At 44.4% G+C, this 24,243-nt stretch overlaps 1 protein-coding gene across 2 annotated transcripts in view; it reads left to right on the plus strand.

Moving 5' to 3' along the window:
* LOC121586339 (dolichyl-diphosphooligosaccharide--protein glycosyltransferase subunit STT3B) overlaps window positions 1-23,975 on the plus strand; it is an 82,431-nt gene extending 58,456 nt beyond the window's left edge. The window contains exons 4-17 of one of the 2 annotated variants that reach the window (XM_041902953.2): window positions 5,636-5,701; window positions 9,640-9,739; window positions 11,619-11,717; window positions 13,592-13,738; window positions 15,134-15,182; window positions 15,529-15,683; window positions 16,123-16,334; window positions 19,113-19,300; window positions 21,568-21,739; window positions 22,082-22,255; window positions 22,724-22,837; window positions 23,409-23,615; window positions 23,723-23,748; window positions 23,874-23,975. In XM_041902953.2, the coding sequence (XP_041758887.2) occupies window positions 5,636-5,701; window positions 9,640-9,739; window positions 11,619-11,717; window positions 13,592-13,738; window positions 15,134-15,182; window positions 15,529-15,683; window positions 16,123-16,334; window positions 19,113-19,300; window positions 21,568-21,739; window positions 22,082-22,255; window positions 22,724-22,837; window positions 23,409-23,615; window positions 23,723-23,748; window positions 23,874-23,919 (1,755 nt within the window). In that variant the 3' untranslated portion in view covers window positions 23,920-23,975. The remainder of the gene's footprint in view (window positions 1-5,635; window positions 5,702-9,639; window positions 9,740-11,618; window positions 11,718-13,591; window positions 13,739-15,133; window positions 15,183-15,528; window positions 15,684-16,122; window positions 16,335-19,112; window positions 19,301-21,567; window positions 21,740-22,081; window positions 22,256-22,723; window positions 22,838-23,408; window positions 23,616-23,722; window positions 23,749-23,873) is intronic. The other variant, XM_041902952.2, reaches the window with a different exon arrangement.
* Window positions 23,976-24,243: the final 268 nt, after the last annotated feature.

Consider the following 24,243-nt stretch of genomic DNA (forward strand, 5'->3'; position numbering starts at 1 on the left):
AAATATCTAAGGTTGGAGTTGAAACGTGTTTCTTATTTACCGCACTTGAACAGTCCGTTCAATTGAACAGTAACCCTTTTTTCTCTTAATGTCACACAAAAAAACGTCCCTGATAGGCCTAGCGGAATGACAGATATTACCAGACATTGGATAAGCTAACATAGACAAGGTGGAAGTATTATCGATGTGCACAATGGCTTACAATACCATGGAAATGGGCCATACGCTGTAGAAGTAGGATTCTAGGCAAAATAAACTCAAATGTTCTAACTTTTTGCCCTCAGTGTGTGTCCTCTACCTTCAATCGCATTAGTGTCGCAGCCTCGCACACACAGCTCTACTCCTTCCCACATTTTGTACATTATGCTCCCTGATGACTTGAAGCCGATGCAGGTGCATGCAATGTATTCACATAGCTAGATGAAATTGAAGTACATTGTAAATGGCCAAATTTAACATACATTTCCCCCCTTATCAAAGGTGACCTTGGCAGGGGGCGCCAGGCTCCCCATCAGTTCCCTGTATTAATTTCACTTTAGTGGCATCTAACCCCCTCTAGACAAGCTGATAATCGCCACGACCTCTCCACACTAAGTCATCCTATATTTTTCAGAAGTAAAACTGAGCAGCGCTCCTAACAAATGGGGAGTTAGGTAGATTTGTTTTCCTCCACCTGGCTTTGTCCTCCTTTTGAACCCAAGCCCAAGGACACACCGGCATTCACGCAGGTAAACGTGACACGGGCTCTCTCTCCCACCACACTTCACTTGTTTGTCACCCTCAAGCTCTGCAGGATGGTGACAGTAGAAAGGACCTTGTGTCCGTTTGTCCGTCTGTCAGCATACATTTGTCCAGTCATGCATGTATTTGTGCGTTGTGCCTGAACTTTTTTTATCTTTCAATCTATCAGTCAGTAGACTTCTTTCAGCTTGACACTTGACCTATTAAGTACAGACATATTGAACTCCTGCGGGGGCTTGAGACGCCTTCATCTGTTGCTTCCACAGCTTGAAAACCCATATCAGGGTTCTTGTGTATGGAGTGCTCTGTGTCATGTTAACTCAGGCAAGTGTGACTGAGCTGATAACGCCACTTGGTTTGAAGAGCCTCTGCGTTCATCAACTAGCCGCACACAAACACACACACACACACACACACACACACACACACACACACACACACACACACACACCCTGGAGCTGCCGGAGTTGTGTGAAAGAGCGTTTAACCTCCCGCCCAGAGTGTCGCAGAGAACCTCCCACACTATGAGTGTTAATGTCAGAGCCGTGACTGGCTCCAGACCCAGGGGGCCTCCACCATCTACACTCCACCACTGTTGTGACCTGAAACGCAGACAGCCAATGTGTAATTTGCTCGATGTGGTGCATTATGCATTTACTCGAGTACCGCTAAAACGCTACCAGGGACATTCTCTGTTATGATTACTTAGGAACCTGCAGTGTCTGATTGTGATAAAGGTGTTTTCCTTGTGATAAGCCGCCTTCTCTGTCATGATCATTTCACAATGATTTGATACGTATCATTTCAATATTTGGTTTAGTCAGAGGAGCAGCTGTTGCATCTGCAGCTTCATAAGAGCTTTTTATTGTCATTCCACATAGATTATGCCTGTCTTAGAACGAACCAACACAACGAGGGCGTACCAAATGGCATCAAACTTCCTATAAAGTGCACCCCTGTTAACCAGAGCCCAATGGGTCCTGGGCAAAAGTAGCGCACTATATAGGGAATTGGGTGCCATGATTTGGAATGCAGACAATGCGTGTTCCAGGTGACACAGGTGTCCCCCGCCAGTGCTCATCATCACCTCCTTAAGTGGCGCGTCATTAGTGAAGCGGCTCCATCGGTGGGAAAAAAACTTTCACACCGTCGTCGTTCCATTTGGCGAGAGCCCTGAAAAGACTATTATGCCGGCTACGCGTCACTCCTTTTCATTATCAGTCTCATTTACCCACGTTTGTCTCAACACTTCCCCCTCTTCTGCTCTCTTTCTCTCTCATTCTCTAGCCCTTCCCTCACATGCTAAAACGGGAACCTCTCCCAGGCTTCTTCTCCCCAATCTTCATGATCCGTCTCCTTCATTTTATCTGCTAATAACCCATTCAACTCCAGCTGCTTAATCTTCCTGGGTCGGCCCCACCTCATCCCCTCCCTAATCTATAATTGAATCCTCTCGCACCCCAGAGAGCTGCCCTTTTTAACACTAGCACTCCCCGCTACCCCGCCTCTCCACCGTGCTTCCATTGTTGTCCCACTAATTCCACAGTTTCTCTAGGCTCACATTTAATTAGCCCTGCTCGTATCGCTGTGTGTGTGTGGGGAGTAGAGAGAGACGTATTTGAAAATGACCGTGCACATGCTCTGCATAGTAGTCTAGAGCCCTGGTAGATTGTAGGCTAGCTCCCTTTTAATTGGCACTGGGAAAGCTATAGGCTTCTGGTGTTCCGCAGTGGCCTACATCTTTGTCAGCTCCCTCAGTATTACCTGTGAGGAATTGTGTAGTTTCACTCGTGTCAAAACCAGAGCGCCGCTTCGGTGAGCCCTCATCGGAGGGAACGAGCATGACATGGAAACCATTTAGGGTTAAAATAGATGGGACTGTAGAGGTTTTCGCTGCTTGGCTGAGGCTCTGGTGGGTATTTGGACCAGGCCTGCTTTCCACCGCTGATCAATCAATCCTCATCAGCAGATAAAGTGAAGTGTGACTGATGTGTACCTCAGACGACGTTCGATAAAGAAGTCTGTGCTCCTGCCGCTGCCTGTCCTGCTCCCTGCCATCACTTTCCCACAGTAGTCTTTCAGACATGGTCCCTTTAATGTGTTGACTCAGGCTGTGGGGTGAGACCAGGTAACCGGCAGTCCAAGCTAGTGTCAGGAGCAGACTAATATGCCAGGCAGCCCTCTCTTTTAACACTAGCAAGGCCGCTGGGCCAGACGCGTACCAGGGCGCATTCTCATAGCATGTGCAGACCAGCTGGCAAGTGTCTTCAGACGTCTGCTAAATTATTCTAAATGTAAATTTTCAATCTCTCCTTGTCCCAGTCTGTAATACCAACATGTTTCAAGCTGACCACTATTGTCACTGTTCCGAAGAACTCCAAGACAACCTTCCTAAATGACTATCGTACCGTAGCACTCACATCTGTAATTATGAAATGCTTTGAAAGTCTGGTCATGACACACATCAACACCATCATCCCAGACACCCTAGACCCACTCCAATTCGCATATCGCCCCAACAGATCCACAGATGACGCAATGTCAATATCACTTCACAGGGAGGAGATCAGAGACATGGCAGTGTGGTGCCAGGACAACAGCCTCTCCCTCAACATCAGTAAGACCAAGGAGCTGATTGTGGACTACTGAAAAAATGAGAGAGCATGCCCCCATCCACATCTACAGGGCTGTAGTGGAAGAGGTCGAGAGATTCGACCCCCTCAGGAGGCTGAAAAGGTTTGGCATGGGCCCTCGATCTTCAAAACGTTCTACAGCTGCACTATCGAGAGCATCTTGACTGGTTGCATCACTGCTTGGTATGGCAAATGCACCGCCCTCAACCGCAAAGCGTTAGAGGGTCGTGCGGACGGCCCAGTACATCACTGGGGCTGAGCTCCCTGCTATCCAGGACCTCTACAAGACTTAAACCGCCCTTAAACTGCTACTGTCCGGCAAACGGTACTGGAGCTTCGACTCTCGGACCAAACGGCTCTGAGACGGCTTCTACCCCCCCGAGCCATAAGACTGCTAAATAGTTAATTAAATGGTTACCCGGACTATCTGCAAGACTCTATCTTGCACCGACTCTATGCACACTCAAGAGACTATATATGCACTACACTCACACAAACCCACGCATACGCATAGATGTCATACGCACATACACACACTTTCACACTCGTCATATGCTGCTGCTACTCTGTTCTGTATTTTGCTGTATCTATCCTGATGCCTAGTCACTTTACCCTGCTTTTATGTACATACACCATATATACAAAAGTATGTGGACAACCCTTCAAGTTAGTGGATTCGGCTATTTCAGCCACACTCGTTGCTGACAGGTGTATAAAATCGAGCGCACAGCCATGCAATCTCCATAGACAAACATTGGCTGTAGAATGGCCTTACTGAAGAGCTGTGACTTTCAACGTGGCATTGTCAGATTTCTGCCCTGCTAGAGCTGCCCCGGTCAACTGTAAGTGCTGTTATTGTGAAGTGGAAATGTCTAGGAGCGACAACGGCTCAGCCGCGAAGTGGAAGGCCACACAAGCTCACAGAACGGGACTGCCGCGTGCTGTAGTGCGTAAAAAGCGTCTGTCCTCGGTTGCAACACTCACTACAGAGTTCCAAACTGTCTCTGGAAGCAACATCGGCACAAGAACTGTTCGTCGGGAGCTTCATGAAATGGGTTTCCATGGCCGAGCAGCCGCACACAAGCCTAAGATCACCATGCGCAATGCCAAGCGTCTGCTGGAGTGGTGTAAAGCTCACCACCATTGGACTCTGGAGCAGTGGAAACACGTTCTCTGGAGTGATGAATCACGCTTCACCATCTGGCAGTCCGACGGACAAATCTGGGTTTGGTGGATGCCAGGAGAACGCTACCTGCCCCAATGCGTAGTGCCAACTGTAAAGTTTTGTGGAAGGGAAAAATGGTCTGGGAGTGTTTTTCATGGTTCGGGCTAGGCCCCTTAGTTCCAGTGAAGGGAATCTTAACGCTACATCGTACAATGTCATTCTAGATGATTCTATGCTTCCAACTTTGTGGCAACAGTTTAGGGAAGGCCCTTTCCTGTTTCAGCATGACAATGCCCCCGTGCACAAAGCGAGGTCCATACAGAAATGGTTTGTCGAGATCAGTGTGGAAGAACTTGACTGGCCTGCACAGAGCCCTGACCTCCAACCCATCGAACACCTTTGGGATGAATTGGAACTCCGACTTCGAGCCAGGCCTAATCGCCCAACATCAGTGCCTGACCTCACTAATGCTCTTGTAGCTGAATGGAAGGAAGTCCCCGCAGCAATGTTCCAACATCTAGTGGAATGCCTTCCCAGAAGAGTGGAGGCTGTTATAGCAGCAAAGGAGGGACCAGCTCTATATTAATGCCCATGATTTTGGAATGAGACGTTCGACGAGCAGGTGTCCACATACTCTTGGTCATGTAGTGTATCTACCTCAAATACCTCATACCCATGCACAGTGATATGGTACTGGTACTCCCTCTTGTTACTATTTGTATTATTTTGGAGAAAATATCTGCACCGTTGGCAGGGGCTAGTAAGTAAGAATTTCACGGTAGAGTTTACACCCGTTGTATTCAGTGCATCTCTCTACACAGCCGGATTCCCCCCATATACAGTCTCTGGTGCCCCCTCATCTGTTTAGGAGCTGTAATTAAGACTGTTAATGAAACAACTGTTTGGTTTCACTGGGATTATATGGTGTTTCACTAACACTTTTCCACTGTTCCATCAAGTGAATGTAGGCTATGTTAGTTACAGCATACTGTGGGAGTTAGAAAGTGCTATTAACTTTGTTGTCCTGGATGATATGTTTGACAGAATCAGTTTACTGGTCCTTAACCCTTTGTTGTGTCTGTTCTCCCCCTCATAGGTGAAGTCGATCAAGACCGGTTCGGTGTTCTGGTCCATTGGCTGCTGCCTCTCCTACTTCTACATGGTGAGTGTCAAAGAGCCTTAGTTATTGGCCGGAAAAACAGCGTAATTGATTTCCACCGACGTAGCATTCCATCTATGGGAATTGGAAGTCATGATTACATTAAGATAGCCCCGAGATGGCATAGTTGAGAGCAGTCGCAGACGTCAAAAGTGGCGTGAAAAAGGAGTCTGTACTGGCGCGTTAAATGTTATTTATGAATCCCCCCCCGACCTGTCGGGGTCGATGGAGAGATAAGATAAAATATTAACAGATCCGACTGCCTCCGAGCGCTCTGTGTACGATTGTTGATGTTGAGCGCCTGCAAAGATCTGCTTCCAGCTCCTTCACAGTTAAATCTCCCCTCAGCCCGGGAAGCGACAGATGTCAAATGAAACGCATTAGAGAGATCCAGCTCCCATTGATTCCTTCGATTCCAAGCTCCTGCAGGAAGAGAGAAGGGGAAAGCCTCTAATGACCACATTTGAAGAGAAGGGAGAGCAGGGAGATTTTCTACTGAGAAACCACGGCAACTTTATAAGCCCCTCTCTCATTCTGTATGTCTCACTCTCTCACTCCTCAGGGATCCGGAGTGTGAGAATATTTTGGCCTTCCCCGCTCTACGGTTCTGACTAGTGAGTACAGCTACGATCGGAAGTTACTTTTTCGTAGCAGGTTAGGCGAGCTTACGCAGCAGGTTAGGATAATTAACGTGGCAGGTTAGGACACTTAAGTCCAGAAAAGGGTTAGGGTTACTGTTAGCTAAAATGCTCTCCTAACTTGCTACAATAAGTCACTTCCGGTCATAGCTGTACTCCCTCTAATCACAACCCCGCTCTACCCATCCTCCCACTAACATCCTTCTGTAGTCTGATGTCTGACTGATGCCTCTCCTGTTGCAGGGTTTGTTGGCAACACGACAAGCCCGTATCTCCCTTGTCACTCTCTCGCGACACTCTAGTGGGAGTGACTTGCAGTTGCAGCCCTCCATGCTGCAATATCTACCCCTCCACCGCTTCTTCCCATCGCTCTGTTGATTAAGGATACTCACCAATGAGGCTTAATCGAACATGGCACATCTGCAATGGCCAGTGAGAGATTCCGTGCTCAGCTCTTTCATAATCAGCCCGTGGGAGGGAGAGAAGAAACTCAGTTGAGATGTCATGATGGACAAGAACTGTGAAAACCCCTACCGTGAGATGCGTGACATTCTATCTACCGTCTCCTGGGAGAGATCTTGTATTCCCTAAGTTCCTGTGACAGCGCACTCCTACCGTGACAGCACCCCCCTTCACCCGCCCCCAAGTTCTTTTCCCTCGTAAAGTATTTATGAGATGTTCTCAGCACCACAACTCAGCTCTTCAGGTGATTGTTTGTAAGATGTGCCGCTTGCTGGAGGTTATTATTAGAAGTCAAGCAATAATCACAACTCTTGAGGCCCTTTTTACAGTGGAAAAATCGATGCAGAGCCAGAGCTTTGCAGTGACGCAGTGGTTCACCTACCTCCCCAGGCCCCACCTGACTTTCATCAAAACAACTTTCTCCCACAAAGACCTTTCTCATGCCATCTGATACCCCCGTAGGTGACCAACAGCATCTCCGGTTATTCTGTTTTCAGCATCCTACCCCCCACAAAGGTGCCTGAGCCTCTTTAGCCCCCTTCTGAGCCAATCTAGCCCTGTAGCAAGACCCCTACCCCCTTTTACCACTACAATACCATCCATCTCCCTATGCTTCTTCATAGTGGCCCTGGGTGGCTAGATAAGCGAAGTAGAGTGTGGGTAAAGATAATGGTTAAAGTCTAGGCTCTAATGGTGTCTGGTTCTTTGCTGACTGCAGTAAGACCTGTCCATTAGGGTCACAGGGCCAAATGCTGAGGTGCACACACTAACAGATTAGCATTGTGCCCATTGGAAGCCCTAACATAGTGTAACAGCCCTTCCTCCTCATTGTATTGTAACATACAGAAACTGCTCGTCCACCTGGATGTATTGTAACATACAGAAACTGCTCGTCCACCTGGTTGTATTGTAACATACAGAAACTGCTCGTCCACCTGGTTGTATTGTAACATACAGAAACTGCTCGTCCACCTGGTTGTATTGTAACATACAGAAACTGCTCGTCCACCTGGTTGTATTGTAACATACAGAAACTGCTCGTCCACCTGGTTGTATTGTAACATACAGAAACTGCTCATCCACCTGGTTGTATTGTAACATACAGAAACTGCTCGTCCACCTGGTTGTATTGTAACATACAGAAACTGCTCGTCCACCTGGTTGTATTGTAACATACAGAAACTGCTCGTCCACCTGGTTGTATTGTAACATACAGAAACTGCTCGTCCACCTGGTTGTATTGTAACATACTGAACCAGTTATTCTTCCTCATTGTATTGTAAGGGAAGCTTCTCCAAGGACAACTGCTCTTCTCATAGAACTACTGGCACAACATGGCATGAAAGCCTTACAGGGATGTCACTCAGATGTTTCAATACCCCCAAGTGATATTATGAGGATGTGTCTTATCTAATCAGGGAATCTACTAACTACATTATCTCATTTTACATTTTAGTCATTTAGCAGACGCTCTTATCCAGAGTTTTAGTGAGTGCATACATTTTTCATACTCTCCATCTCCAGCTTATAACATTCCTGATAGTTACTGTTGCCAGAAGGATATATTCTTGACTATATCCAGAGTAAGAGGTGGATTTATTTAAATACATCAAGCAGGATGCCTAGCGGCCTGACCAGGAAAAACATTGTTTCGATCAAGGTTTTTCTCAAGGGAAGTGTGATAAGTTTTCAGTGAAAACATCGGTTTTGTTGGTTTCTTGATGTAGGACTGCGCTATATCGATAAATGCATTGTTTACTCTTACAGGAATATTGATCGTGTCTGCACCAGCTCTTTCAGCTACCTCGCTGTCTCTTAGCAGACTTTTTTGGTGGTAAACAAGATATTTTGTGCTTGGTGGTTCAGCAATTTGGACTGTACTCTCCTCAAAGAATCTCAGCCTCCAGAAGATTGCTGCCTGCTTATTCGACCCTCAAAACCATGGGGGGAAGTGATGTAAAAAAAAAAAAAAAAAGATGTGTCTCTCATAAACAAGCTTCTTTTTCTCAAACAACACACACATATACACACACACATCGGCGAAGTCATTAGCAGTAGATTTGTGAGATGTTTGGTCAAATTACGCTCAAATTACGTCCGGGAGGCTGCGGGATGCGACCCTCAGAGCGAGACACTGGCCTCACTTTCTCCTCTCCTCACTGTCACCCCCCAGCAGTTCCTCTGGACGGGTGTTTTCAATTAGCAACCTCTTCTCTCAGTGAACCGCTGTGTCAAAAAAAATAGAAGTCGTCTCTGTATTCATTCAAGTTACGGTTCAGCTGTACCTAATTAGCTCACACCATCTGAAGCTAAAGCTAAAGATACAAATGGCTGTGAAAAGGTAATTACACTTAACCACGCCAGAAGGAACTTATTGAGGGGATTTATCTCCTTCTAGTGTGACTTTTCTGTTTTTCGCAATTAGGGGTAATTGCGAAACATATTTTAACCATAGATGAGTGATTTGTGAATGCAGTGTGTGATTGTGTGGCTAAGCAGGTTTGTGTCTGTGAGAGTGTGAGCATTTATCCCAAAAGGCTGTCCTAAACAGGCTGTCCTCTGTGCTCTGTACACCCTACACAGTGTGATTTTCAATGGAGCCGTTTGAAGTACTGCAGCTGATGTTTTTGTAGAGTATTTTATAAGCCCCTCTCATTTCACGCTGCGTGTCTGAGACAATGTTGCTGCATAATTTCAAGGCGCTTTAAAAGTTGAAGCATTTTACTTCAGTCATACAGTGTTAAATATGATTGAATTGGTTTTATATGGGGCCACTGCATATTTCCATGTATTCCTGTTGCAGGTGTCTGTTTTACTGATGGCTGTGTGTTTGTGTTGCAGGTGTCAGCATGGGGAGGATATGTCTTCATCATCAACCTGATCCCTCTGCATGTGTTTGTGCTGCTGCTCATGCAGCGCTACAGCAGGAGGGTCTATATCGGTGAGTGACCACAAACACTTTAATCTGCTAAAGAGATCTGACCATCAGCCCCCTCTATTCATAGGTTGCACCTCCGTCACTCGGTCACATCATGCCATTGTTATGAACGTTCTCAAGCCGCCCTCTATCGGCGGCGCCATAGTGGTGCCCTAAAGTGGTGATCCTGTAAGTCGCTCTGGATAAGAGCGTCTGCTAAATGACAAAAATAAAATATAAAATAAGCCCAGTCAATCTGGACGGAGGCTAACTACTGTTTAGTCTAAATTACACTATAGTGCCTGGAAATACGATAACATTGCCAAAGTAGTCAAATGTTTAGTAGGAAAGAACTTTGCCAGCATTATCATGTCGTCAAATTTACTTTAGACAGATGGCAATGTTGTCATTGGCTAGTAAAGTTTGTCAAACTAGCTAGCTAACGTCCGGTGTCCTTCCCTCAATCTTAGCTAACGTTATACTGGATCTAAAGTCAATCTGGCGACATCAAAAGGTTTTCCTACTAAGTATTTGCCTCCTTTTGAATGGCATTGTATTTCCAAGCCACTATAATCCAAGCTACTATAATGCATTTTGATGAAATCTTCATCAGTGCTCATTGACGATGCATTGAGTAGAATGCTCAGTTGGGCATCAGTCCAAAACGAACGTTCAAAACAATATTGTGACGAAACATGCAACACATGAATATGTGACCTCAAACCTTCTCTATCTGCTAAAGAGATGTGACCGCACGCACTTGTTTCCTCGAACCACTAACACTTGTTTGCTCTCCTGAATGAGTTTAATTATTCTGAATTCAACTGCGAATATCTTCCTGTAAATTGCTGAGTAAACCAATGGTCTAAGAACCAGACTTATTTCTGTCCTTGAGGCGCACAGAACAGAACACATCACTTGTCAGACAGAACATTGCATATATGCTGCAGCGTCGTAAGCAGTACATATTTATCTGAGCTGAAGGAACAGCAGGCTAGCTGGGTCAAGATAAATGGTCTAGCATCAGTTACTCTTGATTGTCCGTATTGCTCACAGTAAACAGTACCCCATTCTTGGGCCTTTGAAAATAAATGACGACTCTAGTTAAAAAGAGGGCCTCGACCCCGCTGTACTCAATCTCTCTGCATTTTCCCCAACAAAGAATTCCACCCTTCGACAAGAACCATTTGTTAATGTGGAATATTTTTGCATTGTTCTGAAATATTTATTGCTTCGAACGCAGAGGATGTCAACCTCAAGCACCCTTTAATAGAAGAGGACTTTGCATAGTTATTCAAGCAACCATCTTGTGCAAGGTCTTGCTCCTTAAAGTGTTTCATAACCATCTCGTTTTGATCTAGTTTTAACCTTTCTCCTTCATCTACCATAAAGAAAGCACTTCTAAAAACTAGATGCCTCTTTGGCATCGGAGCTTGCCACAATGAGAGTCCCTCTTGAACAAAAATGCATTTCTATTTCACACAGGTCATTTCTTAGCTCCATCAGTCAACAGGCGATAATGAATCATAGTCGGGAGTGCTCAGGGCTAGTCACAGCCACTTCAAAAAGCCCCAGTGTTCAGGAAAGGATGAAATCTTAATTAGGGCACACTCCTTTAGAATCAGCTCCCCCGAGCTACAAAGGTGGGAGTTCTACTGCCGGCTCATGTTAGGTCCCCCACTGCGCTTTTCTTTGCCCACATCTATGTAAATTACTCCAGATAAGACGTTATTGTATTTACTCCCTCTCAGAAGTTGCATTGAGAAAATCAATTCACATGAAATACCTCTAACTGAAGTGATGGTGGGTTTTTGAATAGAACAGTATGTGTGTTTGACCTGTTTGTTTGATCTCATCTCTCTCTCTTTCTATCCCTTTGTCTGTTTCTCTCTTTCTCCCTCAGCTTACAGCACTTTCTACATCATGGGCCTGGTGCTGTCCATGCAGATCCCGTTTGTGGGCTTCCAGCCAATCAGAACCAGCGAGCACATGGCGGCAGCAGGTAAGCCCCACCTCTTTTTTTGTCTCCTGAGCGCACGAAACAACTCACCATGAGACGCACACCGCTTTTTCAATTAACCAGGTATGTCTCGTTGAGATAAAAATCTATTTTTCAACAGAGACCTTAGACCATGACCAAGCAGTTCTCTTGTATTGGCAGTGCCTTTTTACCATTTTGTTGATGCAACCTAAGTGTTCCCATCTCGCCAACGGTCCCAGCTACTCCCAGACAGCATTTAGGTTGTATTCATTTATTCTGGAGGGTAGTAACAGCTAGGGGTGTGAACGTTTGAACATTAAAACTAAATTGGATTCATTAAAGTTAAGAAAAAATCCCCAAACGAAAAACGTCTTTTTTTTTTTTAAGGAAATGTAGATCACAGTGCAGTTATCACAAAACATATTATTTGCTGTGTTATAGTCTAACTAGACAATAGGCTATAAAAACCTGGGTAAAGTTGTGTAATTTAAATAAAACCTGAGAGAAAGAGGTGGACTTTGCATGGCATGAAAGACAAGACATTGCGAGATGGATTACTAAGACGCACGGTTCTTTCTGCCTACCTCTCTCTCCCTTTCACTGACTTGCCTGGTCTTTCTATTCACTAATGATGCGAGTGTGTGTTCATTTGTCGGTCTGTTGCGTGTAGAATATCCTAGCCTATTCATTGATGATATGCCCTGCTTTACTGAAGTTGCGAGACATTGCAAGCCAAGATATTGCAAGATACAGCATTCCAATTGCGAGATACAGCTTTTGATTACCGATAGATAGGCCTAGTGCACGGTTCTGACTCTGTCTGCCTGGTGTCCGACCTACCTATACTGTACCACTCCCCTCTCACTATGAAAGATGCGAGTGTTTGTGTTCTTGGAAGTACGGCAACTAATCTGTCTGGCAGAATCAAATTTTGACTTTCAGAAATGGAAGTCAACCCCGAGAGGCTACGTGCAATGGGTTGAGAAGTCAATTATTTTGGAGTCTACTCTCCACCACTACGTCATCGTTAAGTTGGAAAATTGGCAGAGAAAGGCCAGCGACAGCAGCGAAGTCCTGTATGGCAATACTTTGCTAAGTTAAATGAGAAGATATTGGTAGTAGAGGTGCAATGATTAACTATCTGAAAGGGACTCATTGTTAGACCCAAACCGTTGCTGTCAGCAGCTGCATTGTGAATTAATGTGGAATATTTAACGTTTTAACAGAGAACCACATTTTTTTTATTCTGTTTTAAACGTTAAGAAAAAGGTATATTTGTCAACATCCCTAATAACTGGATTACATAGCTCTACAGCATCCATTTCAGGTTCCTCTTAGTCTAATGTAGCTTCTGATGTGGCGTCTGATTTCTGATGTAGTGTTTGGTATGGGGGTGACCAGGGCAGCACAGCACGTCAGCGGCATGGGCTTTGAGGAACGCCCCGCCGCTCTCTCAAAGGATGGGCGTGTTTGGCGTCGGGCAGCAGCTGCTCGTAACATCTGGCGGCGTGTCTTCAGCGGCAGCCAGCGCCCAGCAGAGTGATGGGCGTTAGTGTCACCCGCTCTCTCGGTTCTGGAGGAGTTATGACCTTGGAATGCTCCCGGGGGTTCGGAACTCTGAAGTGCTCCTCTGTTTTGCTAAGGGGACGGAAGTGACGAGACATCAGAGAACAGAACAGAGATCCCATTTAGCCTAAACTGTTCCTGTTATTCAAATATGTTGTCATGTATTATTACAGCATCAGTGTGTAGCACATCTATAGTAATACTACCATCAAATGATAGTCCTTCTGATTTGAAATGTTTTGTATATGAACCTGCTTGCATGAGAGATTAAGGTTGCTGTAATAACGTGCATACGCCAACATTCTGTGATTGTGTGTGTCCTGCCACAGGTGTGTTTGCGCTGCTCCAGGCATATGCATTGCTGCAGTACCTGAAGGACAGGCTCACCAAGCAGGAGTTCCAGACCTTGTTCTTCCTGGGGGTGTCGCTAGCTGCTGGGGTGGTGTTCCTCACCGTCATCTATCTCACCTACACTGGTGAGTCACTATACCTTACCATTACACATACAGTGCCTTCAGAAAGTATTCACACCACTTGACTTTTTCCACATTTTGTTGTGTTAAAGCCTGAATTTAAAATGGATTACATTTAGAGTTTTTGTCACAGGCCTACACACAATACCCCATAATGTCAAAGGGGAATTATGTTTTTAGACATTTTTACAAATGAAAAGCTGAAATGTCTTGACCAGGGAGGTTTTCCAATGCCTCACAAAGAAGAGCACCTATTGGTAGATATTTGTATTTATTTATTTTTAAAGCAGACAGTGAATATCCCTTTGAGCATGGTGAAGTTATTAATTACACTTTGGATGGTGTATCAATACACCCAGTCACTACAAAGATACAGGCGTCCTTCCTAACTCAGTTGCCGGAGAGAAAGGAAACTGCTCAGGGATTTCACCATGAGGCCAATGGTGACTTTAAAACAATTAGAGTTTGATGGCTGTGATAGGAAAACTGAGGATGGATCACCAACATTGTAGTTACAATACTAACCCAATTGACAAAGTGAAAAGAAGGAAGCCTGTACAGAATACAAATATTCCAAAACATGCATCCTGTTTGCAACAAGGCAATAAAGTAATACTGCAAAAAATGTGGCAAAGTAATTAACTTTTTGTCCTGAATACAAATGTTATGTTTGGGGCAAATACAACACATTGCTGAGTACCACTCTCCATACTTTCAAGAATAGTGGTGGCTGCATCATGTTATGGGTATGCTTGTAATCGTTAAGGACAGGGGAGTTTTTTAGGATAAAAAATTAATGGAATGGAGCAGGCAAGATCCTAGAGGAAAACCTGGTTCAGTCTGCTTTCCACCAGACACTGGGAGATTAATTCATTATTCAGCAGGACACTAACCTAAAACACAAGGCCAAATCTACACTGGAGTTGCTTACCAAGAAGACTAAAGAAGAATGTTCCTGAGTGACCGAGTTATACATAACATATTCCTAACCTCCACTGTTCAACATTCCTCTCGAGTCCCGACCCACATATGCCCTACTACTGAACAGACACCTGACCCACTAAAGCAGGGCTATTTAATTATTGTCCTGGGGGGCTAAAGCTGTTCGTACCTCATAGTTAATTGCACTCATCTAGTGTTCCAGGTTGAAATAAGTCCCTGGTTAGAATGGGCAACAGTGAAAACCTGAAGCGTTTCGGCTCTTGAGGACCAGAATTGAAAAGCCCTGCACCAAAGGGTCCCTATTCACTTTGTCATTATATCTGTACACTACCCATACCACCTTATGCTGTCACATACACACCAGTGTCAACCATACGCCAAAAAGTCCTCATAATAACCACTAATGAAAGTGTGTTCAAGTTCCCAGTCCTGTGTATTGATTGTTTGTTCATTTAGGTTACATCGCTCCGTGGAGTGGGCGGTTCTACTCGCTGTGGGACACCGGGTAAGCACTGCTAACCTTAATTCACACTTTCCTATCGATGAAACACTTGTTTAATTGAATATGTGTCTCTGCGAAAGGGCTTCCGCCATCTGTAGTTTCAAAGGAAATGTGAGCGTAGTCATTTTCTTCTCAAACACGCTTAGGCTACATTCTGTACATAAACTGCAGCGTGTCTGATTTCGGCATTAAGCATCGATCAATCGGTTTGTTTGCTGACAGCACCGCTTTAGCGCTCCCTTTACATTCCCTTTGAGGCGGTTTCTTGAATCTTCATCTTCCCTGAAGTACCAGATGTTTGTCTCTTCTATCCTTATCACTCTTTCCTTCCCCCTCTCTCCCTCTCCAGCTACGCTAAGATCCATATCCCCATCATCGCGTCGGTGTCGGAGCACCAGCCCACCACCTGGGTGTCGTTCTTTTTCGACCTCCACATCCTGGTCTGCACCTTCCCAGCAGGCCTCTGGTTCTGCATCAAGAATGTAAACGACGAGCGTGTCTTCGGTAAGCCGGGGCTCGTTAAAACACACTGACACTCAACATACACATATCATTTGAATACATTTGAATATTTAGTGGGGAGTAGGGTAATTTGAGAAGAATATGCATTATAGCGAGGACATTCTCATGTTATTGATATACTGTACAAACCTGTTCCTAGAAGGTGTACTGGAAGAGGAAATGTAGAACAGGTTCACACAGCTCCAGTGCAGGAGGGGCTACGCTTCAGCTGGTTTCTGTTTTTCCCTTGCACTTAATTGATCAATTAATGCCATTGATAGCCCCGAGAGCCTGCACGTCTGTTCACCCAGCTCTAAATCAGTTTCTCTCAGATTAAAAAAACACCCTTGAGGACCTGAGTTGTGCACCATGCACTTTTTACATTAATTATCCTGCCTTTAACCTATCCTGCCTCTCTTCCTGCCTCTCTGCCGCCCCCCAGTGGCTCTCTATGCCATCAGCGCGGTCTACTTTGCCGGGGTGATGGTGCGCCTGATGCTGACCTTGACGCCGGTGGTTTGCATGCTGTCGGCCATCGCCTTTTCCAGCGTGTTCGAGCACTACCTGGGGGACGACATGAAGAGGGAGAACCCTCCCATAGAGGACAGCAGCGACGAGGACGACAAAAGGAGCTCAGGGAACCTCTATGACAAGGTCAGTAGGAGTCACAGTCCAGGGCCCTTATTCATAAAGCACCTCAGAGTAGGAATGCAGATCAAGGATCAGGTTCCCCCTGTCTATGTTATGATCAGTTTAGCCTTTTTGATCATATGTCAGCACTTCGAGGGCTCTAGTTTAACAAACCTAACGCAATGGTAAATCTAAGTGCTGGCGGTAGCGCTATACGTTCGGGGCTGTGTCAAATCATTTCGCTATTTTCACAACCAAGAATGATTGCCGCTGTACTGGCGGTGGTGCGAAAGGGCTGGGTTTTGATGAATAAATAAGTTGTAGGTGTGTTGATGCTTGACACCTCACTGGCCAATCAGAACATGCTCCATGGCTAAATATGTGACCCACCACCTGGATTCGGTCCTATGTAGAACGTTTTTGACATTGAGTCTCTACTTTTATCCAGAGCTAGAAAATGGTATATCATACACTGCAGTTGAGGAACAATGGGAAAGTAATTCTGCTTTGGAAGTTGATAAACTTGTAACGCCACTTTTGAGAAAATGGCCCGTGAATGTTTTGATACACCTACTGGAGAGCTCTTCTTTGTCTACACCCATTCAGCATCATTCACACCCACTTTAGCCTTAACCTCACCCATTTATTTAAGGTTTCATATGTGAGGCCATGTGCTAAACAGAGTGAATAAGGTAGTGTAGTAAACAACCAAAGATTTCAAGACTAAAATTGGTGAAAATAGTAGCAAAAAGTAGTAGTAAAAATACATTATCTAGTCCTTGGCCTATATCCTATTCTGACATTGGTGCAGGTCATGTTGTTCTTCACATTACTGTCTCTGGTAAACGCACACTAGATCACATAAAATCTATGTTTATTTGTCACATGCACAGGATACAGAAGGTGTAAATGGTAAAGCGAAATGGTTACTTCCATAGTGGAGTCTTTTGTTTAGACGTAGCTAGCTAAACAATGAACCATAATCCCAACTCTAATGCTGCGTTCAAAACCACTTGGAACTCGGAAATCTCTGACTTCAGTGCGTTCAAAACAACTATGAATTCAGAAAAAAAAAACTAGCTCAGACTGGGAAAAATTTATTTAAACGGTCATCCAACTCTGAATTCCAACTCGGGCACTCAGGCCACTTTCTGGAGGTCCGACTTTCCGACCTGAAGATCACTGACGTCATGATTTGACCTCGTATTTTTCAGTTCCCAGTTTTGAACGCGGCAATACTACCATGGACCAGCACTTAGACAAAGCTCATCACTAAGCTAAGGACCATGGGACTAAACACCTCCCTCTTCAACTGGATCCGGGACTTGCTGACGGGCCAATTAGGGGAGGGGTGGTATGGTTAGGGAAACATAATAAAGGAAAATATATTTAAAGATATATTTATGTGTATATTTACAAAAATATATAAATGGGGGATTGGAAATGATGCAGACAATTACATTGATGGAAGCTGCAATATTAAAGAAAAAAAAAACTTTACGCATCTGTGGGAAGCATTGTAGTCAACATGGGCCAGCATCCCAGTGGAACGCTTTCGACACCTTGTAGTCCATGCCCCAACGAATTGAGGCTGTTCTGCGGGCAAAAGTGGTTGCAATGCAATATTAAGGTGTTCCTAATGTTTTGTACACTGTTTGCTGCTACTTCACTCAATCGGTTTTTCAAAGTATCCCTTCCGAACTGTTTTACAATCTGCTACAACCCCTTTTAATCAGCTGTTTTCTGGAAGGAGAAAAGCATGCACACATTTAAAAACAATACGGTACTTATCCTTTTATTTATCAAATGTTTTTCACAACCAGCAAAATTAGTTGTATCACTTTACACATTTATTTTGGGATTACACCCCTGTAAACCTAATTTGCCTGATGATGCGTGGGTAGAGGAGTGTCATGTCATACAAGCAAATTTGTTTCCACATTTCCTCTACTCACTTTGCTCCGCTACCTGATTACCTTGGACCTTTTTCAAAAGCAGGCGAGGAGAGGACGTGAGGAGTCGCGCAAAACCAATTGAGATTCTCCAACTGCCCTCACCTCATAGGCCTACCTTTAGTGGGGTATTGCATTCCACTCTTACACCTCTAGTGTACTCTGCTCTCGCAATGTGAACCCTTAGCCGTTAATTCCAGTTGACACCTACAGGTAACTGCCAAAATAATGAGATATGCAAAGTACATTAAAAGCAGTTGCTACCACACAGGTGGGGTTCCTGAGTTAATTAACATCCCATCATGCTTAGGGTCATGTATAAAAATGCTTGGCAGGCATTTATTTTGTCCATTACTTTGGCTACCATGGCTATGCCCCCATAGGATTACAATGCCCCCATCCACAGGACACGAGTGGTCACTGAAGGGTTTGATGAGCATGAAAACTATGTAAACCATATACCATTGCCGTCTGTCACCACATCTCAACCCAACACTTATCTGAGATTCTGGAGCGGTGCCTGAGACCGCGTTTTCCACCACCATCAATAAAACACCAAATAATGTAATTTTTTATGGAAGAATGGTGTTGCATCCCTCCAATAGAGTTCCAGACACTTGTAGAATCTATGCCAAGGTGCATTGAAGCTGTTCTGGCTCATGGTGGCCCAACGCCCTATTAAGACACTTTATGTTGGTGTTTCCATTATTTTGGCAGTTACCTGTATTCAACCCATAGACATATTCGTGTAAGGAGTTACAAAATAATGTCAAATTTCACTCTTTGTATTGCAACTCTGATACTGTCTGTTTAGTGGGCCAGTTTGTTGTGTATTTGTCTCCCTCTGCAGGCAGGAAAGGTGCGCAAGCATGTGTCTGAGCAGGAGAAGGCAGAGGAGGGGCTGGGCCCTAACATCAAGAGCATAGTGACCATGCTGATGTTGATGCTGCTCATGATGTTCGCAGTCCACTGCACATGGGTCACCAGCAACGCCTACTCCAGTCCTAGTGTGGTGCTGGCCTCCTACAACAACGATGGGTAAGGACTAATAATATATGCCAGACACTTAGCAGACACTGTTATCCAAAGCGTCTTATAGTCAGTCATGCGTGCATACATTTTTACGTATGGATGGCTCTGGCTGGAATTGAACCTATGACCTTTGGCGTTGCAAGCGCCATGCTCTACCGATTGAGCCACACCGGACAATCTACCATACAGTTAAATAATGTCTACTTGTAGAACAGATATATAGTACACTCCATGCATACAAGCTCCACATATCTTTCTGCATATACACTACATGACCAAAAGTATGTAGACACCTGCTCGTCGAACATCTCATTCCAAAATCATGGGCAATAAAATGGAGTTGGTCCCCCCTTTGCTGCTATAACAGCCTCCACTGTTCTGGGAAGGCTTTCCACTAGACGTCAACAGTGAAGAGGCTACTCCGGGATGCTGACCTTCTAGGCAGAGTTGCAAAGAAAAAGCCATATCTCAGACTGCCCATCTTAATCTTTTATTTTTATTGGCCAGTCTGAGATATGGCTTTTTCTTTGCAACTCTGCCTAGTCGTTCAGCATCCCGGAGTCGCCTCTTCACTGTTGACGTTGAGACTGGTGTTTTGTGGGTACTATTTAATGAAGCTGCCAGTTGAGGTCCTGTGAGGCGTCTGTTTCTCAAACTAGACACTAATGTATTTGTCCTCTTGCTCAGTTGTGCACCGGGGCCTCCCACTCCTCTTTCTATTCTGGTTAGAGCCAGTTTGCGCTGTTCTGTGAAGGGAGTAGTACACAGCGTTGTACGAGATCTTCAGTTTCTTGGCCATTTCTCAGAACAAGAATAGACTGACGAGTTTCAGAAGAAAGTTATTTGTTTCTGGCCATTTTGAGCCTGTAATCGAACCCACAATTGCTGATGCTCCAGATACTCAACTAGTCTCAAGAAGGCCAGTTTTATTGCTTCTTTAATAAGCACAACAGTTTTCAGCTGTGCTAACATAATTGCAAAAGGGTTTTCTAGTGATCAATTAGCCTTTTAAAATGATAAACTTGGATTAGCAAACACAACATGCCATTGGAACACAGGACTGATGGTTGCTGATAATGGGCCTCTGTATGCCTACGTAGATTTTCCATTAAAAATCTGCCGTTTCCTGCTACAATAGCCCTTTACAACATTAACAATGTCTACACTGTATTTCTGATCAAGTTGATGTTATTTTAATGGACAAAAAAAAAGATTTTCTGTCAAACAAGGACATTTCTAAGTGACCCCAAACTTTTGAACGGTAGTGTATATATAATATATTTTGATTTGTTTAACAGTTTTTTTGTTACTACATATGTGTTATTTCATAGTTTTAATGTCTTCACTATTATTCTACAATGTAGAAAATAGTACAAATAAAGAAAAACCCTTGAATGAGTAGGTGTGTCCAAACTTTTGACTGGTACTGTACTTTTGTGTATATATAGTGTGTGTGTGTGTGTGTTCACACATGAGCATACATTTACACACACATAGTACAAATGCACAAACACACACACTCACATATACTCACACAAAATGATAAAAGGGCATGCACGTTAATATTTCATCAGATAAAGTTGTGATGTTGATGAGCTCAGTGTTAACCTGATTATTGTTGTGTATCTCTGCATTGTAGTATTTTTGTATCTTGTCCCATAACAATTAACAGGTGTGCCTTGTTAAAAGTTAATTTGTGGAATTTATTTCCTTATTAATGCGTTGGAACCAATCAGTTGTGTTCCCCCTCTTACCCCTCCCCAAAGAAAGAAAACAAAAACATTGTAAAGTGGTTATCCCACTGGCTATAAGGTGAATGCACCAATTTGTAAGTCGCTCTGGATAAGAGCGTCTGCTAAATGACGTAAATGTAACAAGGTAGAGGTTGTATACAGAAGAGCCCTATTTGGTAAAAGACCAAGTCCATATTGATAGTGGTATTCAATAGTTTACCATGTGTAATGTACTATGCTCTCTATGTGCTATTCTTTCAATGTGAGGATGAAATGTGCTTTTGCAAGACTTTGTGTGCTGCTTTTCTTTCAATTCGAGCTTTAAAAATATTGTGACACGGAAATAGGAGGAAGTCTAACTATTCGACAAACTCCCCATACATATATTTATGCGGGTACAATATTGGGTCGTCATTGCCGTGACCTGTCATCCCTGTGTTATAGGATCCCATAATAATAAGTTACCAAACATATGGTTGCCTGGCTGTCATTCCCATTACTGTCATTCCCGTAACTCCTCAACTCCGTCACTCCCCGTAGGACGAGGAACATCCTGGATGACTTCAGGGAGGCCTACTATTGGCTGAGGCAGAACACAGACGAGCACGCGAGGGTTATGTCTTGGTGGGATTATGGCTACCAGATAGCAGGCATGGCTAATCGAACCACGCTAGTCGACAACAACACATGGAATAACAGTCATATAGCACTGGTGAGTCACACAACATAATATCAAAAGGGGGCATTGGGAGGTTTTGGGGGTTTGAGGATTTCAACTCAACTCAAATACCTTATGCTCCAAAGTAAATAGGCTTCTTGACTTTAACTTGTATCAATGAATTCAATACATTCACTTGTAGGAGCTGCAATAATGTGTGTTGGATATTTTTTGCTCTAATGACTTGATTGATTTTTCGCAGGGCCAGCACAACTTTGAGATGCGAGTGTTGTCTTTTTTGGAGTCTCATTTCCCCACCATATCTTATTTCTATCTCCCTGCATCTTTCCTCTGCTCAAACTCCTCTACTTCCCTTATCTTCTCTCTCCTATGTAGGTGGGGAAAGCCATGTCGTCCAATGAGAGTGCAGCGTACGAGATCATGAGGAGTCTGGATGTGGACTACGTGCTGATCATCTTCGGGGGCGTGATTGGTTACTCAGGCGACGACATCAACAAGTTCCTGTGGATGGTCAGGATAGCGGAGGGAGAGCATCCCAAGGACATTCGGGTGAGTGCATGGTTTCTTGAGACTGCCCCTAGTTGGGTTCACCGATGCCTCACAATTCGGAAGGACCTTCATTCACTCTTCTATTTATAATCCTCTTGTTATGCTGATGAACCTGGTTAAACACTTAGATTTGAGGAATACAGTAATTCATCAGTCTGGGCAAAACCAAGGACATTGCTGTTCCTAGCTATGTTTATTTTCTTCACTGGCACTTGGTCGTAGGACAAAGTATCTAATATCCAATGCAGATTTGTAAACATATGTGTTTTTGAATATCAAAGACATGAACTGAACAATGAATGGTTGTAAGACTACATCATATCATAGATGGCAAGTTATTTCAGTTTTTATTCCCCTATTAAGTTCAGTCTCTGCTATTTGATGTCAGTGTCCTTGAAGAAATCGGGATGTGGTCTTAACACTCGAGTGTCTCACTTTCTTCTCTCCTCGTGCCCATGTGCCCTTCAGGAGAGTGACTACTTCACCCCTCAGGGAGAGTTCCGCGTGGACAAGGCCGGCTCGCCCGTCCTGCTCAACTGCCTCATGTACAAGATGTCCTACTACCGCTTTGGCGAGATGCAGGTGAGTGGTGGTGAAGAACTTGAAGCAACAGCAGGCTACAGTAAGCACTGAGTGACTGGCAAGTGAGGTGCTTAAGGATGTGCTGACAAGCGTGGGGGATGGATGGAGGGAGGGTGGGTTAGGGTAGCGCTCAGAATTGCTCAGGCTCTGGCAGGTACAGGCGAGATATGAGAGCGAAGAGCTGCCAGGTACTTATAGCGAGCTGCATGTTGCCTGGTCAGCAGCTCAGTGAAGAGGAGGAAGGATCAGTGGGCTGCTTCAGTAGGTTCCACAGCCAAGCAAAGCTGTCTCATAGCTGTCTTAACCCATAGAGGAGATGAGAGACAGGTTCAGAGAATGATAAAGGCAAGGGAACAGAGATTGGTTTTGTGGAAGAGGAAGTGACAAGGACAAAATAAGAGATCAGAAGGAGGAGGTAGAGGAAAGTGTAGAGGGAGGGAGGGATAGGTGAAGGGATGTACAGATTTAAAAGAGCAGGGAAAGAGCCTGATAATGAAGTAAGATGAAAAACACAACATTTGTGTGAAGGTAGACGCCCTCAACCCCACCTACTGCTGTCCTTATCTCTCAGCTGGACTTCCGGACACCGCCTGGGTTTGACCGCACCCGCAACGCTGAGATCGGCAACAAGGACATCAAGTTCAAGCACCTGGAGGAGGCGTTCACCTCGGAGCACTGGCTGGTGCGCATCTACAAGGTGAAGAAGCTGGAGAACAGGGAGCCGCTGGAGCACAAGCTCCGCAGCATCGTGCCCAGGCAGAAGTACACCTCCAAAAAGGTAAATGGCTTCCATGTCTCTCAGCATTCATTCTGATAATGAATGTAAGACATTATATGATACTGGTGTAGTGAGTTTACATATGATTATTTCTTCTCAAATTTTAGCCACCAAAAGGAAATGTTCATAAAATGTGAGCCAACTCACTTCTATTTCCTACAGTTAATGTGTGTGCGCTCAAATTCTGACTTGTAGATATATAGGAAAAAATTGCCAATTGAAAAGGGGTTTGTAAATCAAGTTTGTTTCATTACACAGACTGCTAAGAGGAAGCGAGGACACATCAGGAATAAGCTGGTCCTGAAGAAAGGCAAGAAACTAAACAAGTAATAATGAAGACGGACAACATAAAAAAACATACAAAAAAATGGAACTAGCAAAGAAAACTCTCCCAATGAATAAGAACAACGGCCATTGTCTTGAATGTTAGCGCTTAGCCTCGAGGGCTAGTCCTCTGAGCGCAGCACCCTGTGTGTTGGAGAGGGTGAAGTGTCATATATCTGGCTAGCCCCAGAACTTTTGTCCGTTTTAGCCAGAGGACTTTTTGTCTTGCTCTTTCTTTCTTCTTTTATTTGTTTGTACTTGAATGTGTGGCAAGGCACAGAGCTGCTGAAACCGGGGTGAGCGT

Source organism: Coregonus clupeaformis, chromosome 17 (assembly GCF_020615455.1).
Source record: "Coregonus clupeaformis isolate EN_2021a chromosome 17, ASM2061545v1, whole genome shotgun sequence".
NCBI lineage: Eukaryota > Metazoa > Chordata > Actinopteri > Salmoniformes > Salmonidae > Coregonus > Coregonus clupeaformis.